The following is a 19,928-nucleotide window of genomic DNA, read 5'->3' on the forward strand; positions in this document are numbered from 1 at the left end:
ATGATGATGAGGAGGAGGATGATGATGATGAGACACCTCTAAACTTGGAACAAGTTTAAGACTTTATAAGAGGAGAAGAAAAAACCCAACAAGATTTGTTTGAGGAAATATTATAACTATCCTGTGTTGATAATTTTTTTTTATAAACAATAAGAAAAAGTTGTTGGATTTTTTTAATGATTTATTTTTTGGGGGAGGTAATTTTGTTGCAGTTTTATGGTGGAAAATGCAAATACCAGAGCCAGGTGCATAATCTTGTAATCTGTGGATATCCCTGGAGCAGGACTGAGTACTACTTAAAATACTTTTTTGGGGGATACACATGTGAGATACTAAGTACTTGCAGAAGATTTTTGTTTCTCTCTTTAAAGTCTCTTTCCTTGGAATATTGTGAGCATATTTGTGGCCATTTAAGGTAACGTTACAATTTGCTGTCAGAGTAAACTGTTTGTAATTGAATTTAATTTTTAAAATGTCGATCCCAATGCTTTATTAAAACAAAAGGAACGACCTATTAAATAATTGCCAATACGAAAAAGTATGTGCATGCATTTTGTGTATGTACTGGAGCATCTAGTAATATCAGGGTGTGTAGAATGTGTTTTTTAACACACGTTAACATAGCGTATGTTGCATATACTGGATAAAGCACGTTTGTGATTACGAAACGATAGAATTATGAAGCTTAATTTTTATCCTAAAAAGTGATGTGAAAAAGTGTGTTTTAAGAGCATGCAGGGCCTATGATGGTAAAATGTTGGATGAAAAACTTAGAGGGCTGGCGAACGCGGACTTTGCGTGCCTAGGAACTCAAGTGTAAAAACAAAACAACATCCACACCCACCCCCCCAAATTGCCCTTTTTTTTTTTTTGACCGAAGTTTGCAGCTCTACTATTCTGTGACTTACGAGGGTGGGTGAAGAAAGTATCCAATTCAGGTTTTGCCCCCAACGCAAAACTACTAAAACGAAAATCTCCCCAGCAAAATGTGGCTTGGTTTATGTATGGAAAAGAAAAAAAAAATATTGTTCCTCTTGGCAAAGTCTTTTTGCATCACGTGTATTTGCAGCCTAGTATAAACTTGCTTTGCCGTGTGTGGATGTGTGAGTGAGAGGGAACGAGAGTTAAGAGAAAGAAAGAAGTGAGAGGGGATGTAAACTCGAATACATTTCAAAGTGCCTCGGACGGATGAAAATGGGCAAAAACACAACTGTTCAGGCTTCAGATTGTAACTGATGATCTGAGGAAAAATGAGGTGCTCGATGAATTTTCGTTTGTATTTTTTTGCGAGCGGGGGAGGTGTTGAGATTTTCTTTTTCTTTTTTTTTCCGGGGGGTTGGGGGGGGGTGCATCCCAGGCAGCCCGACCCGGAGCGAGCCGCGTCTCCCCGCCGGAGCCCCCCCACCCATTTCTTTGCTGAACTTGCAATTCCGTGCGCCTCGGCGTGTTCCCCCTCCCCCCTTCCCTCCGTCCCCTCCCCTCCCCGGAGAAGAGAGTTGGTGTTAAGAGTCAGGGATCTTGGCTGTGTGTCTGCGGATCTGTAGTGGCGGCGGCGGCGGCGGCGGCGGCGGGGAAGGAGCAGGAGCGGGCGCGGGCGCCGGAGAGGAGGTGGTGGTGGTGGAGGCAGTGGTTAGACATGAACGCCGCCTCGGCGCCGGCGGTGCACCGACAGCCCCTTCTCGCGCGCGGGCGGTAGGTACCGGTGCCGGCGGGCTCGCGGGGCTGCTGCGCCGGGCGGCGCGGGGCTCGGGCTCGGGCTCCGCGGCCCCGCACGCGGCTCCGCGCCTCCCGCGCCGCGGGCAGCGGCTCCCGGCGCTCCTGGAAGAGACACCCCTTCCCCTCCCGCGCCTCTTCCCTCCCCCTCGCCGCTGCCCCCCACCCCTCCCCAGCATTGCCCACTTGGAGGGACCGGTGACTTTGCCAAGGGCCTGACTTTAATTTTTACAACCCTTTCTTTCACAAATTAGGGTGCTGGACCATTACAGGACCCGACCCTCCACTCTGTCCACCCCCCCCCCCCCGCCGACCTTGTCACCCCTCCCCCTTTGGACGTGTTTTCACTCCAGAGACGCTCATCTTTAATTTCTTTATAGCTACTTTGAAATGCAGAAGGGAGTGGTGTGTGTGTGTGTGTGTGTGTGTGCGCGCGTGTGTGTGCGTGTGAGTGTGTGTGCGTGCGCGTGTGAGTGTGTGTGAGGGGGTGGGGTGGAGGGTGGGGGGAAAGTTGAGACCGGATCGTTCTGAGTAGTTTCTCTTTTCTCTGTGATCCATTCATTTCTCGCTCTACCTCCTGTTGCATAAAATGATGCGCTGAAGAGCGGCTTTTTCCCCCCCTTCCCGGATTTGGTTTTAGAGTGGATGTTACCAGTTTGATCGTCTCTTTGGAAATACAATCTCGCTTTTTTTTTTTTTTTTTTTTTTTTTTTTTTGCTATTGCTGCCTATTCCATCTTAAAAACAAAACAAAACCAAACCCAACAACTCTCCCATCCCTCCCTCCTTTCTACCTTAATCCCACCCGCCCCCACATCCCCACCCCCAACCCCCCAGTCTCCAAAAATCCGATTGTGTTTTCTTCAAGGATTGGGACTGGATTTTCTGATTGCGGTTATTTCCATGTTTCTAGGTTTGTGTGATTTTGCTAAAATGCATCACCAACAGCGAATGGCTGCCTTAGGGACGGACAAAGAGCTGAGTGATTTACTGGATTTCAGTGCGGTAAGAAAGAACGGTGGAAACTAACAACAGCTGTGGAAAAAAAAAAAAAAAAACAACAAAACCCCCAAACAAAAACCCCAAACACTTCAGCTAGAAACCAATAGTACTTTAAAGGACAGGAATGATTTTTAATTGGCGGAATCCTTGGTCAATATGAAGATCTATTTGACAAGTTTTAAACTCGTTTTGGGGTGTGATGGACGATTCAGGCTTTTTTTAGAATCGAATTACTTGCCTTGAATTCCTTACCCACCAGTTCCCCAAAATAATGGAATATCACCCCAGTGGACAGTAAAAATAGGCACCCCTAAAACTGCAAACCACCACAAAAACTTGGCCACATATGAACACTGAGAGTACCAATACTTCATGCACTACTCCTTGTCTTATTTATTTTTTTCTAGAAATGTAAAACAGAAAATAGATCCAGTAGTGTCTTTAAAGTTTTAAACTGATGATGCTGTGGATTGGTAGGACCTGTAGTTCTCCTAGTTACCTCTTTTCCTGGGATTCTGAAAACTCCTATGTATGTGCTGAGCATACATTCTTTAGAACCCTTTGGACTATTTTTGTAAATTTCATAGTCCTGAGATCAGCACAAAGAGGAACTTACACACTTGTGGAGTTTTACTGTACTTGGTCCTTCTCCATCCCCTCTGCTTCCCTTTCCTAACCCAAGTTCCCAACATGTCAGGGGAATGAATTCGATTTTAATGCCAGATGAGTTTGGTATAAGATGCATTTGTAAAGCAAAATAAAAAGAATCCACAAAACACACAAATAAAATCCAAACCGCCTTCTAAGTGGGGCTCTTTCATGTTGCTGCTGCTGCTGCTGCTGCTGCTGCTGCCGCCACTGCTACCACTGCTGCTCCTCTTGTAGACCTTCTTTTGGAGAAATGGCTTTCGGAAGTTTTGCCAGGAAACGTAGCCGTAGGCAGCTTTGCAGCCCCCTTTCTGCTTGCTGCACTTTCTCCATTCCTTTCTTTGCTTTTCGCAGGCTCTTGACTCAGGGAAGGTGTGCATTATCCACTAGATACGTGGAAAAGAGGGAAACCAATTAGGGTTGAAATAAATGCTGGAGAGAGGGAGTGAAAGAGAGTGAGAGTGAGAGAGACAGAGAGAGAGAGAAAGAGAGAGAGAGAGAGAGAGAGAGAGATGCTTCAAATTGCTCTCATGTTAGAGACGAAATGAGAATTTAGTGCAGGTGGCACTTTTATTTTTATTTGGGTTCACATATGACAGGCAAATCCTGTACGGGATGGAAATGGACATTGCCACGTTTATGGCCAAGGTTTTCAGTATAAAACAAACAACTTTTTTTTTTTTTCCTCCTTTGTCAAACTAGTGTTTTCTAGAAAGGCTGCTACCCTCCAACCTGAATCTTGATAACATGGGGACTGTGTGTGTTCAGAGGGTAGCAGTACTGCTTAGAAATAGTGTGCCCGAGGAAAAAGAAAGAACAGTGGTAATGAGGAGGGGGTTTTGAAAGGTTGTGTCTGTTTTAGCTTTAAGTTGGCTGGTGATGTATTTTACTAAATAAACCCTTAGCATAATCTCTGAGTTATTTGGTAAGAGTATGAAAGATCTTTGATGAACTCTCAAGGCACAGTGTCTTCTTATTAACTGTAATATTTCTTTGTTTCTTTTTAGATGTTTTCACCTCCTGTGAGCAGTGGGAAAAATGGACCAACTTCTTTGGCGAGTGGACATTTTACTGGCTCAAGTATGTAAATTCTTTTCTTGGTGTGAAGTTAAATGTTCCTAGCTGTTTATTTACTCATTGCATATTTTTGGCTCTGTTGAAGTGTTCTGAAAAAAGTCATTGAATTGTTGTCTATAATGATATGGTTATCTCATTATCCATCAGTAATATAACTTACACAAAATGTTATTTTTTGCAATTAAAATTGGACCTTTTTTTTAAAGTCAAGAAAGTGGTCTTAAAATTCCGTCACTCAATTACAAGTGATTTTCTAATATAGTTCTAATCAAACACGTGAAGATAATGCCAGTGTTGACATGGGGAATACATTAATGTTCCTTATTTGAAAATAGAGGGGGAAAAAATCTAACTTTCATAAAAAGGGGAAATCCCTTGTAAATAATATCAGTTATTATGTACTGTGTACAATTAACCCTTTTAAAGCAACGAGCACTTAATTTTGCAGATGAATGCTGCCTAGTAAACCGTAGCTGTAAATAGCCTCTTGCTAAGCTGAGAAGCTAAATATGAATTCATTTCTACTTAAAATATCTTTTTTGATGCTTTGACTGTTTCTTTTCCCTCATCATTTACTTTTGCAAAGAATTTTTGCTATATTTAAAGTTGCAAATTTGGGAGGACTTTTAACATTTTGTAAATGAAAGATCTTTAGGTGATGCTTAAAAAAAACGATAGCGGTATTCACAAAGGAATCTGTGCACAATGATTATCTGGCATCTAAGGAGTTTTTAGTAGGGACTGTTTGAATGTCTCTTACTAAAAGTGAAGACTGAAAACATGATATTCATATAAGATGTATTTTTTTGTTGTTCAATGAATTTTAAATAAGGAGTCATACATTGTTGCCTGCTATCCTTTAATTCCGAGGCTTAAATCCATTTATGCCTGTTAAACAGCTGCAGTATTTTAGGAGTTCTGGCAATGGTATATAACAGTACATTAGGCAGAGTACTATTCTTAAGTCAGACTGGTAAATGTTGACATCTTTGAGTCTGTAAGATGCCAGTGGAGTTGTCTATCAACTATAAATATAATTTCACATCTCTTAATTTTCATCTGGTGCAATAGAAATGAAAGAAATCTGTTCACCTAGATAATTTGTGTAATTGGTATATTTTTGTGCAGTAAATTGAAAGCTTTTAAAAGTTGCTCATTTTGAAATAAGTTACTTCTACTGACCCCCAGAAGTCTAGGGAAATTTTGTCTCTAAGTTGATTTTTATATGAGATATCTCCTAGTTATATTTTGGGTCCTCTTTAATTAAAAGTACTGTTGAAAATGTGTTGGTGCTTTACTCTCTTAGACCCTAATATTTTCTATCCAAGGACATATATATTTTTTTATTTGTTTGTTGCATTGCTATTGCATTTCTGTTTCTATATGCTGTTCTCTTTATAACTTTTAAGACAGAAAATATTAATATGAATGTTTGAAGCAAAGATGAGTACAATGAGTACAAGTGTTTAGATTGGTTTTTCATGTTAGGCACTGTCAAAACAGTAACTAACTTTATCTCTGACAGTAATTTTCTTAATGTTTTACTTAAGAAATGTGTTTTTAGTTTAAATCTGAAAGTAGATGTCAGATAGACATAGAGATGGACTATTTTCAAAGTCATTGTGAAATACTTGCTTCCACTGTTGTAAAGATGGACACATTTGGAATGACTTAAATGTATTACTTTAGATAGGGTTTAATAAATGGAGATGAATTAGAGATATGACATGTACTAGACAACTGTGTATATGGACCATTTTATATACACATATTTAAATAAGGTCCTTGCTGTAATGTTTATGTGTTCATACAAAGTATGGGATAAATAAATTGAATATATATTAATGTGTTTTGGTAAGTAATCACATATCAAAACTTACACAGTTAAGACGATGATGTGTGTGTACATAGATATGTTTGCTTGTGTGTGTGTGTTTACGCATACATAAACATAAGAGAGAGATTTTGTCCTTAATGAGCCATGTTACAGTATTTCTAATGACTGTGAAGTAGATATCCAGTGATTATTTTCAAGGTGTTGAACTTAACTTACTTTGTTTCAGCAGTGTAGTTTTTAGGACCAGATGTTTACTTGTAAGGGTAGAAAGTTATTGACTCTTTTATTCTGCCTGTCTGGTTGAAAATGCAGGGTGTTCATTTAGTGCTGTATGATGGTGACTGTAGCATATAGGATGCAGATTGGAATGTTTATTTTCCTCATATATGAAGACATATTGGAACACAGGGTTAGTGAAGAAGATGACTTATATTCTACTCAATAAAAGATAAATCTTTCTGAAGCATAACAATTTTTTTTTTTTTTAAAGTCACAAAGCTGCACTTTGCCCTTTAACTGAAAGGATGAACTAGGAAGCTTTGGACAGAGAAATAATTTTCTAAAGTTACTTCAAGTTAATATTCATTGTCCTGAGTGGACTCAGATGTCACTTTCATGAGTAGCTTTGAAACTTGGATCCAGGAACTATAAGTAAAGAGAGATGAACTATAAGTAAACTATACCTAGTTGAAAATCAGCTATATTTTTTTCAGAGTGAGGCATGGTAATCTTTCATGCTTAAAAGTTCCCAATAGCTTCTGATTCCATTAATACAGGATGCTCCATCATGATTTGCAATGTGAGAACGAAAATAATGTGTGGCCATATTCTCTTTAATCTTTCATTTCACAAACATGGTTTTTTCTACCACCTTAAGAAATGGGGAGGCTGCTAGGGAGAATGGAATGTAACCTGAGCTACAGCCTGACATTCCCAGGGAGCATTTTTCACATGAAAGGCTTTTGTCAACCCAGGAGAGGACCTGCAGTTTTTGTTTGATGTTTGCAGGTGTTCAGCAGAAAGCAGTAAAACAATTCAGCCATGATGGTCCAGAGCCTCCATGACCTTCACAGGGAGAATTGGTGGGCTCTGGAATTATTTTCACAAAATAGTTATAACCTGTATGATAATTTATACAAAGGGATTTGATATCCGTTATATCATTGATCTTAAAGCCAACAAAAAGCATCCATATGCCTGCATGATTGGAGAATTGTTCTCATTAAAAAGTAGGATGACAAGAGTTACCAAAATAAAAGAAAAAAAAAAAAGTTGCTGAGGTGTTCATAATTTTTGATCAGGAGAGGCTTAATTTTCTGATAGAACAAATATGTCTACTTTATTTGGTTACATTTGAGTCCTGTGAGTACAAGATAAACATACTATCTCTCATTGGCATCTTTTTAAAAGTAGTTTTAAAGTTGGGCCTAAAATTATGTATACTCAAGAACTTATTGGTCTGATGTGGTCACATGTATTTCTGACTGGTCTATGATAGCTCTTTCATCTTCCTCCCTTAGTTTAGAAGTTGATCTTTAAGCAGCCTTGTAGCTGTTTAGTTTTACTTAGGTGGTCAGCAGTTGTTAAAGCCTGCTCAACAAACTGGGGTTTGAATGATTAAGAACAGTGGTGAAACATCTCACTCAAGAGAAAAAAAAAAATTTCTTGGCATTCATATAAGTTAGCTAACTTTTATCTGCATGACAACCAAGGATGTCAATTAAGTAAATTCAGTGAGGGGAAAAAAATAATGAGTAAATAATTTTGTCTGATAGAGAAAATTCAAGTGGTCAACATCCTTAAATCATTTCATCGGTATCAATTTGAGTTTATGGTGATGGTATGAAAAAATTGGTCTACCCTTGAGAGTATTTGTTGAGGACAGCTAATGGCTATCCCTGTGTGTGTGTGTGTGTGTATGTGTGTGTATGTGTGTATACCACTGAACATTTCATAATGGTCATGTAACTTTTTATAAAGGGCACAGCAATTTAATAGATTTTTTTTTAAAAAAATGTACAGTGTTATCAGACACTATTTATCATAGAGCCACAGAATTTGAGGGATGGAAACCCCCGAAATACACTGCCCACAACCTTCAATGTTTAGCCAAAGAAAGCTGAAGCCCAAGTTAGGAAACTTCTAGACTGTGCCATTGTTATTCTAGAAAACTACTTTTGGTTTGCTAGTTCTTTTTGGCCCTGAAAACCCTTTATTGGATATAGCATTGGCTTTACCATTGTTTTCCTGTCATTTAACCTGAATAATAGGCTAGTAGGATTTGGGTGGTGATATTTGTCCCTGTAAGCGCTTCTGTATGTGCATGTGCCCTCTGTGTGCTTTTCTCAGGTTTGGAGCAGAATTTTGGAATATAGATCATTCCCTTTTGCCTGGTCTCACCTATGCCTGTTTGCAAGAGTTTGGGTAAAATAGCCCAGTGTGAGTGAGTAGTACACTGACAAAATTGAAGTGCTCCTTAATGAACCAGGTGGTGTGCTCTACACTGTGTGTGTATTGTATTTTTAATCTGCTTAAGAACCCAATAAGATGCCAGGGTCCCATTTATAGGTGAGGAAACTGAGATACAACTTGTTTCAAGGCAGCCAGTAATAAAATTAGGTTTTAACCTCAGGTGTGGCCAGCCCAAAGTTCTCAGTACTTTCCATTCATACTCATGTGCACAAGTGTGTAGGCAGAGACTCAAGAGTGAGCTCAGTTTTTCAAGAGCAGATAGTTATAGAGTAGAATATTGAGGCTTGGCATGAAATGCTATGGTCTTTACAGTAGAAAGCCATTTTTTAAAAAAAACTTATTAAAGATAATGATATAAAGCATACCCAATACTTTTCCTGCCTTACTAACCAAATAAGCTACCCTTCTAATTCATTTTTGAAGGATTTCATTGTGACTTAGAATTAATTCCTTCCTTCCTTCCTTTTTTCTTTTTGAGGTATTGGGGATGGAACCCAGGGCCTCACACATGCTAGGCTCTGGGCTCTACCCCTGAGGGACAGCCACAGCCCTTATTTTATTTTGAAACAGAGTCAGCCCTAAGTTGCCCAGGCTGGCCTCAAATTTGTAGTCTGAAATCCTCCTATGTCAGACTCCTGAGCAGCTGGGATTACAGGTGTATGTCACCATGTCTGGCTGATTTAGTATACTTTTCTCATGTTGTTATTTTTTTTACAAAGAAAGTATAGTGGATGTTTTTAGAGTTGCTGTGTTTTCATTCTGTTATCTACAAGGTGCTAGTGAAAATATCTTATTTACAACTATTTTTATGTATGCAATCAAGTCAGAAGTTGAGGTAGCCAAGCCTGACCTGTTAATAGCTAAACAACCAGGATCTCCTGTCTTTATCTGTAAAAAAGGTATATAGTTCATTGTTAGGTCTTTGAACATTCAAGCTCAATAATCCTAAATTCAAACTGCATCACTGAAATAAGCAGTTTGGAAGTTTTGATGTGTCTATTACCAGACATGTGCTTAAGATGTTAGTTTTCTAAATTCAGAAGGAGGAAGCAGTACTCTATTTGACACTGACTTCAGTAAATAAAATGCATTAAACAAGCATAGGGATCCAAGAACTCTCGAGACAGAAATGCTTAACATTTTTGACAGTGTCAGCAAATCATCCCTACCCTACTATTGTAATGAGGAAATCACTTAAATAACAGACGAACAGCGAAGTCACATAAACATATATAATAGAACTATGTAATGAAAGTTTATGCTGTTAATTGCTCGAATCTGTCTTAAATGCTCAGAATCATGGAGCAGTAAAGACTGTCATATAAACAGTTTTGTTTTGAGCTTAAAATTATTCCTTTTTGCTTTCATCTGCTATGATAAACAAAGTAATTTTGTAAGCTTTACAGATCAAACATTTACTCCTAATGGTAAACTACATTTTATATTGGAAGTTTGCAACCTCGTCCAAGGCATGGAGCTGAGTCCTGGTGGCCTCAGGCCTGTGATTTTCAGTGTTTAGTATTATGATGCTATTTAGATCTGTTCCCATAAGCCAAGATAACAGATCTTAAGTTGCCTAATAAGGAACATGGTGTGTTTTGAAATGTTCTTCAGTTTACAAGTCTTGAACCAAAGTGTTCTTGGCCCAAACTGAAGTATCTATATGTGTATCGGTTACATTAGATCTTGTACAGATGTAGCATTAAAATGAAGCCAGGTAGGAACAAAAAATATCTCCCCTTCCTTAGTTTTTGTATTTTATGAGCTATTTTTTATGACCCAGTCAGTATTCTTCCAAGTTAATTAGACAGTGCTAAATATTAGAGAAGTAAAGCACATTATAGGCTTTTTTTTTTTTTTTTTTAAATAAAGGTGGTTTTGTTTCTGGTTTCTTATTACTTGGAGTAAAATTCTCCAAATTGACCACCACATTTACAAGCTAATGTGTGAGCTGTCCTTTTTCTATATGTGTGAGCCTATTTAGACCAACACAAGGTGTGGCACAGGGTTTTAGGATACTTTTGCACCATAATTCTCTTAATGATTATGAGAGACACATAAGAAAGTAGTAGTTTAGTCTTTAGAGAAGATTGGTTAGCACTTTGTTTTAAGGAATATATATATATATATGTATGTGTATATACATACACACACAGAGAGAGAGATACACATATATTTATTTATATTAGACTCTCAGGAATAGCAAAAGTGTTGAAAAGGTTGTCATGTTTACTTTCATTTCAAAAACAAATAAAGGCCCAGTTAATCAGCATATCAAATACCCAGGTGTGTTTAAAATCAGTTTATGTGGATGAATTTCAGGGCTGTAAGAAAGTATTTAATTTAAAGGTGCAGCCACGCAATTGTTCAGGAGGACGCTTTTGTACTTTTGTGTGACAATTAACATTTAATGAATGACTTTCTCGACTGCCATTGGTGGTAATTACTATATGTAGTTTATTAGCTGTGATCCATTGTTGGATGTGCCTGTATTGATTTGTTTTGCAAACAACCCTTCACACGTGCGGCAGTATTTGTAATGGTACTTTTTAAAAGAACCTGTTTCATTTGCTGATGCCGATATTGCCTCTAAAAACTTTAGCTTATAAATCTCATGTACTTGAATGCCTCTTTGATCAGAGTCATTGTAGTTGAATCCATCGACTTCTGTGCCATAAAAATTTTACATGCAGATCCTCAGGGAATCCCAAAGAAATCACACCATATTTTTTTCAAGGAAATACTTTGTAGACCCCCGGATGTACAAGTGAATTTAGAGATGCTCTATTAATTTTTAGATAAGGAACCAAGGTTTGGGGAGGTTGAAAGTCTTTCCCCCAAGTCCTGTGGTTGGGAATGGCTAGACCAGGACTCACATGCACACACTCTGTGCTGCTTTTAATTAAGGTTCAGATTCCATCCGTTGGTATCAACTGCGTGTTTATTAAGAAGAGGAGAACTGGTATAATCTGCCATTTCTGAAAACGTAATAAAAGTTGAGATTGTGAGAGATGGGCGTCGTAATCTGGCTCACTTGTCATCGCAAGTTCTCATTTGGCTGAGGCAGTTGAAGAATAACTGTTAAAATGTATTGTGTTATTAAAAATAACAAAGTAAGACCCATGATTAAATATCAGGGCTGTAATTTAATCTCGGGGGTTCTGGTGCTGTTCATAAACCATTTGGCTTTTTTCTGAAACAGATGACGTCAAAATGCAGCTTGATTGAGTTATGGCGCTGGCTTCAGGGGCACCTGCCTGGGCTGCTTACTCCATGGCCTGTCAGCATTTCCATTACCAACTGTTTTTTTCTCTGACATTTTTAACTTCGAATAGTTAAACTAGACTGATGGTTGGCATATAAACTTTCAGCCCTATGGGAACAGACTATTTTCTCAATAAAACAGAGAAGGTGGTGACAAAGCCCCATTATAGGGTACCTTTTAGAATGTTCTTCCTTGCTTTAATCTTCCAGTAATTTAAACATTCCCTTTTGGGGTACTTAGCTGAATTGTAAGGCATTCAAATGCAAGGTTTTTAATCTCAAATTTCCCAAACCAAGACTTAACTGCAAAGTCTTTCGAGGATTGTTACATTAGGAAAAGACGTAGCCTCTATGGAGAATATTGAAATTATAGCTCTGGACAATCCAGTTTTCATATTGTGTAAAATACTGAAGAGTAAGACATGAAAAACTTGCAAATTGGCATACCTTGTCAGTAATTGCTTTTATATTCACTTAAGATGAGTAAAAATTGGTAATGAATGGTTAGGAAGGTATATTTACTTTTATCACTAGCTGGAGATGGTAGCATAGCTTCAGTTTTGCCCTTGGGTTTTAATATGTTGTGAGTGGAGATAGGATGTAGCCTGTGATCTAGCTAGCTAGCTGTTTATCTCCATGTTGTAATTCTGAGTGATGGCTCCTCTGCTATGCTTTTTAGTACATGCTAAGTTCACAACCCTGTGTTAGCAGTTGTAGGTAGCCATAGGCTTTGTGGGAGGAAAAATCCTGCCCTTGGAGGGCATCTAGTCTAACAAGAAAGAATAGAAAATTTCACACACATGATTAGCATGCAGTGTTCAGAAGACGCAATAATGTGGGCATGTAGAGAAATGCAAGCTGACTTCTTGACAGGGAAGATTAATAATGAAGGGTTAGTGGACTCTCTGACCTAACTGGAAAGAGGGACTGAGTTTGTATCAAGATCCCTACGAGGGGCGGGGGGGTATAGCTCAGGGGTAGAGCACTTCCCTAGCACCTGAGGCCCTGGGTTCAATCCCCAGAACTGCCCCCACCTCCAAAAAAAAAAAAAAAAAAAAAAAATCACTGTGAACCAGGGGCAGAGAGACCTGAATGGAAATGGTAGATTAAAGAGACAGCCTTATTCTTTACCAGTCCTTGCTCTTTAGAGGATTTGGCTCTGGACTAGAAACATAGTGTGCTCATCTTTAGGAAGACATCCCTGCCTTGGATGTGGAATTTTGGTTTCTTTCCTGATGTCAGATTTTCTTGAGGTTGTTATAGATTATAATCCCGTTTCTTCCAAAAGTATGTTTTAAATGTTAATATCCGGGATAGAAATTGAGGTTTTTGTGTTCCCTGTTTTGAATTCTTCCTGGGATATCATTTGGCAGTGGAAATTTTCTCAATCCAAAATGATAGCTACTTTGGAGAAAATTATTTATTTAACCAAACTCTGAAATCTGGGTTATTTTGCATGCTGTTAAGAAGCTTATTCATATTGATAACAGTGATAGAACCTTAAAGCCTGCATCTTAAAACTGAAAAAATAATTCAAAACTCACCAGTGCAATTCAGGATGGGTTTCCACTTTTTCAGAAAAAAAGCACTACTATATTTAAAACATTTTAAGATGTGAAAATTAGCATTACAATTTTTATTATTACTGCCTTCACCATTACTAGTGCTGCATCTTTTTGTTGTTGTTCAAAAGCTAGCAGGGAATGTGATAGCTAATATTGCCATATATTAATTTAGAAATGTATTTTGAAAATTGTCTCAAAGATACTGATATCTTAGCCAAGACTTATAAAATGTTTGTAAAAACATTGTGGAATGGCCAGATACACCTTTGATTAAATCTAACATAATTATTATCACAAATAGGAAAAAAAAAATATGTGTATGTGTATATTGCCCTTTCCCCAAGTATGGATGGGTTGAGATGATAGTTTTTCTGTGATCTATATAAATTTCACAATACCATGTACTTCAGTGAGGCCACAAATTCATGTGATGGTTGATATTGGCTTAGGAAAAATTTATTAATGAATAATTCTGAGTGCTACAGAGTAAGAAAAAAATTTTGTTACAATGAGAATATTCTAGACAGATTAAAACAGTTTTTTTTTGAGATTCTATGTATTCTTCAACCCTTTTCTTCACTTTTCATAATATTAAGGATTTTATACTAGAAATATTTTGAGCCTTATAATTTTAAACACAGTAAAAAAATTTTGGTCACCAGGTAGTAATAATATTTTAAGACTTAATTTACACTTTTGAAAAGAAAGATGAAACTCTATCAGTTTTAATCCTTGGTTGGATAATTGTTCTTTGTGTGTCTTCTTGAGCACCATTGTTCACTGACTGATGATGTTGCATACCATTGAGGCTTTTTTCCCCCTGTTCTCTTGTGAGCACTGTGGTGTGATTCTTCATTTACTTACTTTTCTTTTATATCTTCATTTTATTTATTATTTTTTATGTGGTGCTGAGGATTGAACTCAGGGCCTGCACGTGCCAGGTGAGCGCTCTACCACTGAGCCACAACTCCAGCCCCTATTTACTTTTTTTTTTTATTATTTTTTTTTTAGTGTTGATGGACCTTTATTTTATTCATTTATTTATATGTGGTGCTGAGAATCCTGGAATCAAACTCAGGCCTCACACATGTGTGGCACTCACTCACTGAACCACACCCCCAGCCCTGTCTACTTACTTTTAACTGCTAGGTTGCTAGATTAATTTTCTTCTGACATCTAAATTTTCCCTGATTTTGCTAACTTTTTATTATTCTTTAATTTATTTTTTTGATGCACACACAATTTCTCTTTTATATGGGGTGTACATTTGCAATGTTGCACTGGCAAAGGAATTCTGTGCATTAATCCTAAAAATTTTGGTACAGTGCATGAGAGGTAGTCTGTAATGGCCTCAGCCTTGATTGTATAAAGAATGTTGAAAGGTTCAGAAAAACGCAGGAGATGAATACATGTCAAGTTTTTTTTTTTTTTTTTTTGTCAGTGGGAATGTATTTCACTGGTATAATGACAGCTTTATTAAGAATGATTAACTCGCAGCTGGGTGTAGTGGCTCACACCTGTAATCCCATCTCCTCAGGAGTCTGAGGCAGGAGGATTGCAAGTTTGAGGCCAGCCTTGGTAACTTAATTTGAGATTGTTTCAAATAAAATAGAAAGGGCTGGGGATGTAGCTTAGAGATAGAATGCTCCTGGGTTCAACCCCTAGTGCTACCAAAAATCAATCAATCGATCAAAACAAAACAAAACATACTGCTTCTCCCTTAGAATGGTTAGCTCCTACTCATTTACTGCTTTTACACATTTGCTCATTCATCATCTAAAAGTTTTTGAGAGCCCAATACCAGCTGCCATGCTATACCATGCTAGATGCTGTAGTGATATAAAGAACAAATGTCAGCCTCTGCTTTGTGATTGGCTCATGTGATGCTATGTTGGATGAAAGCTCTACCATGATTCAGTAAGAAAGTGCTTTTCAAATAGGTGTTACAGAAATACACAAGTAGGCTTCTTCAAAGACTTTTAAAAAATGTGCAGGCTGCATATTTGCAAGGAAACTCAAAATCCTAGAATCTGTATATATGGATGTCTGTGAATCTAAAGAAGGAGGATAGATTAGACTGGTTGTGGAAACTGGACCTTGAAGAGTATTGTTGTAAATGCACTCTCAAATTTAGTACCAGACACTATGGGAGGCAATGACAATTACTGTTCATTTGTTCTTCTTAATTTTTTAAAATATTTTTTTATTTTTATGTGGTGCTGAGGATCGAACCCAGTGCCTCATGCATGTGAAGCAAGTGATCTACCGCTGAGCTATAACCCCAGCCCTCCATTTGTCCTTTTTGAGTAGACATTACAAATGTGGATTTATGTCAATTTACTGCTGGAGCACTAGATAAATATACTTATGTTTTTTGTTTTTATTCCTACAATTGAATTCTTAATATTTTAAAATTTACACATAGTAAAATTTTCTTTAAAAATTAAATATTTATTGAGAATGTAACATGTGTCAGGGTCAAGTACCAAGTGCTGGAAATGAAATGTTGAGCAAGACAGATATGTATGTTCCCGAGTTGCCTAACTGGGGGAGGCAGACATTAATGGCATAATCAACCTAAAAAATTATCAAGTTCTACAAATATGAGAGGTGCATGGCAGGAGAAGAGTCTTCGATAAGGAAGTCTGAGCACGCTGAGCAGTTAGGACAGGCACTTGGAGGTGGGTGTTCCTGAAATGAAGTCTGATGGATGAAGGGGAATTAAGTAGGAACAGTGGTCTGGGTAAAGGGTTTCATGCAGAGAGATCAGGTTGCGCTAGTAGGGGAGAACTAGGTTGGACCTGAGGCTGGGGAGCTAGGAGCGCACCATCTCGCAAGTCTGAGCAAATGGGAGCACAGCCACAAGACCTTACTGAGCACACCTTTGCAGTTTTATGTTTATTTATTTTTATGTGGTGCTGAGGATCGAACCCAGTGCCTCATGCATGTGAAGCAAATGAAGCAAGCTGATCCAGTTTGTCCCTGGGAACACTCCACAGTAGCCTGGAATGCAGACCCACAGGGTGGATGACCTACACCAGAAGCCTCTACAGATGTCCCTACATGAGACAGGCTGCTGGTTCTACACTGTAGCTGTGAATGAAGTTGGAAAATCCCTTATTTGAAATCTGTGCCTTCAGCTTGTTGGAGAGCCTTTGGGGTGGGCATTTGCTTTTATTGTTTTGGTGGTGGTGGTTGTTGAAACTTCCTAAAGCTCTTTAATACTTCCAAATGTACTTCCCAGCCACCATGGGCTATCTTTTGCCTTTTTAGCCACCCAGTGCTACAGATGTGCATTTTGTTTTCCAAGCAAAGTGTTAGGTTGATTTTGCAATCTGTTCTTCGAGGATGCAGAGGTAGAAGTGGTTAAATAAATGGTCTTCGGTAATTGTTGGCCACTTAGGCTTCTTATAGCTTATGCTCTCATTACCAGTAAACACTGCTTCAGACCTGTTGAATTGAATTCTCTCTCCACAGTATGGTGTCAGGTAGCACAGCCACAAGACCTTACTGAGCATGTTTGTTGGTGAACTTGAGGAGGGTGGTTTGATTTATGTGACATTCTATCTGGGCTGGCAACACTGTTACTTGAATATTTTTATTTTATGTATATTTTAAATATATATTGTTTTCTGAGGTGGCCCATGGGGGAAAGTTATCTGTTAACTCTTGACAGGGAACTAAATGAAGTTTCCTCTTTTTTATAATCCCAGCTAATTCCCGCCTCTCTTTTTTTCTAAAGATCAACTCCTTTTCCTGTGGCCCTCACCCCTCTTCCCTCTCCATTTTCTCATTTTTATCTTGTTTATTCTTGACAGTCATTTCTAAACATGTTGGTCAGTCTCTTTTCATTAGGAAGACTTTTCCATTCTTTCAGTGTTTTTAGCATTCAAGGTGAAGGGAAAATACTGCTTTTCCCCTTCCTTTTCATCTTTGCTTAGGCCAGGTGGTGAGAGCACTGGGGGGATGCCTTGCTTTTGGGCTGTCTGTGCTATTAGTGATACCTGCCTTCACGACCCTGGAGCTCTTTATGTTCTTCATCCCACGATGCTGAAAGGAGAGAGACGCAGGACCAATGGCACCAAGTGAAAAACCCCTTCACCCGTGTCTGTATCCACTGCTTACAAGCTTATGGCGCAATATCGTACACATGGGCAGCACCCCAGCCTCCTAGAGAATCCCTGTTAGCATCCAGTATGCCCCAGTTAAAAACAAAATGAAATGTAACTACTTTTGGGATGAGCACAGAGAACTTTAATAGATTGACAGTGCTTTGTGTGTGTGTGTAGTTTTCAATGGAGAATATGGTAGAAGGCTAAGGTTGATGAAGGTGGGGATGGGTGGATAGCTGTTTGTTATAATACTTCTTTTCTTTTTCTTTTTTTAATGCTTGAAATATTTTGCAATTAAAAATAAAACCAAAACTCTCCTCTGATTCACATTCCCATGGCCATACCTCTCTCTCTTGCCCTCCTTCAGAGCAAGACTTGTTGTGTTCGCTAGAAAGGCTGCTTCTTTATGCCTTCTTACCAGATACTTTTTATTTTTTAATTTAACCACAATCCAATACAATTGAATATTCTAAATCTGAAAATCTAAATTCAGAAATACTCCAGAAGAGGCAGTCATTTGAGCACCGATCCTGACCCTGATACCACAAGAAGTAGAAAATTCCACATCTGATTTCATGTAACAGGACAGAGGCGAAATAAGATGCACACACACACACAAATTGTATAAGATCACCTCAGCCTGATATGTAAGGTGTGTATGAAACATAAATGAATTCTTTTTTTTTTCAGATCTGGGTCCCATCCCCCAGGTTTATCATTATATACATACAAATATTCCAGAATCCAAAAACATTTGAAAATCTAAATGCTTCTGGACCCTAGCATTTTGGATAAGGGACAGTCAACCTGTATTATAAAACATATTCTGCCATGTAATATTTCATAGCTATAGAATAATAAACATAGCATATATAAATTATGAAGCTCCATAGTGGAATGAGCACTCCTGAACTCACCACTCAACCTGGGAACTGGAGCAAATTTAGAGCAGTTATTGGCACTCTATGTGCCTTTGTTCCCTCTCCACACTCACCATCTCTGTCAGAGGTAAATGTTCTCATACTTTCTTTCTTTCTTTCTTTCTTTTTTTTTTTGAAGCAATTTTATGACATGACTATACATCCCCAAATACAATATGGTTGGACCTTGCTTGTTTTCAAAGATTATAATAATGTGATTGTAGTGTCTTTTGCTACATGTTGTTTCACTTGGGGCATGTTTAAGATTTATCCTGTTGATGTTCTTGGCTTAGTTCACCCTCCCTGTTGGTGACCGTGTCACAGTTGATTTATACGTGTTCCAGGTGATGGACTCAGTTGGTACCCACTTTTTGGAACTACACGCTTTCTTTTCTGTTGGTGCCTGTGTGTGAGACTGATTCTCTAGGGCAGGTACCTATGAGTAGATAGTTGGGAGAAGTGTTTTGGATTGTAGAGTTAGGTGAACATGCAACATGAGAAGATTATTTTCCAAAGTTTTTTTTCCTTGTCTTTTTTTTTTAAACTAATCTACCATCTGCAGTGTAAAAGATTTCCTATTGATGTATCTTTGTCTACCTTTGCTGTAAATCAAATTTCTTAATTTGTGTCAGACGAGTATGTATAAGACGCAAAATGTATTTCATTTTGGTTCTTAATTTACATTTCCTTAACAATGAGGTTAAACATTTTTGTATGTATTTATTTATTACCATTCAAGTTTTTCCTTCTGTTGATCCACCCCCTCCCCAGGTTCTATTACATTGTTGTCTTTTTCCTTTCTGATATGTAGGTGTTGATATATTTTTGCATAATATTCTCAGTCACACATGCTACAAATACTTTGTCTTCAGCCTCTTTTTTAGTAGTTTTGATGAGCAGATGCCTATAAGTTAATGTCTTTTTTTTTCCCTCTCTATCTTCTTATGCTTTGTGTCATAGTTGGAAACCCAACTATGTATGTCATACATAAAGAGATTGTTTGATACATTTTGTCTGAAAGGAATCTCACAGTTTTTCCTTTCAGAGTTAAGTGCTCTGTACTGTTGGACTGACCTTGTATGCAGTGGGAAGCAGGGCTCTCATTTTACTTTTCTAGAAAAGTCTATGCTTTCGCCAGTCATCCCCAGTTCTACTGTATGTTTGAGAGGGTCTTTCCTTCATTCCTTTAGTCTGTTAGACGGTTGTCCTATCCTTCTCTCAGTATATTATAAGTGAACTATGTTTTGATACCTGGTAGGTAAAGTCCTTCATTCCCCTATTTCCTGTCCCATGTGTGCACATTTTGATTTTAGCTATTT

At 38.1% G+C, this 19,928-nt stretch overlaps 1 protein-coding gene across 11 annotated transcripts in view; it reads left to right on the plus strand.

Annotated features, from left to right (window-relative positions):
* The first annotated feature begins 333 nt into the window (after window positions 1–333).
* Tcf4 (transcription factor 4) overlaps window positions 334–19,928 on the plus strand; it is a 343,890-nt gene continuing 324,295 nt past the window's right edge. For 9 of the 11 annotated variants that reach the window (XM_076837105.1, XM_076837108.1, XM_076837107.1 and 6 more), the window contains exons 1-3: window positions 1,599–1,692; window positions 2,626–2,717; window positions 4,370–4,442. In XM_076837105.1, coding sequence (XP_076693220.1) covers window positions 2,646–2,717; window positions 4,370–4,442 — 145 coding nt within the window. In that variant the 5' untranslated portion in view covers window positions 1,599–1,692; window positions 2,626–2,645. Of the gene's footprint in view, window positions 416–1,598; window positions 1,693–2,625; window positions 2,718–4,369; window positions 4,443–19,928 lie in introns of those variants that run through there. The other 2 variants (XM_076837111.1, XM_076837112.1) reach the window with 2 other exon arrangements.

This window comes from Callospermophilus lateralis, chromosome 17 (assembly GCF_048772815.1).
Source record: "Callospermophilus lateralis isolate mCalLat2 chromosome 17, mCalLat2.hap1, whole genome shotgun sequence".
NCBI classification, from domain to species: Eukaryota; Metazoa; Chordata; class Mammalia; order Rodentia; family Sciuridae; genus Callospermophilus; species Callospermophilus lateralis.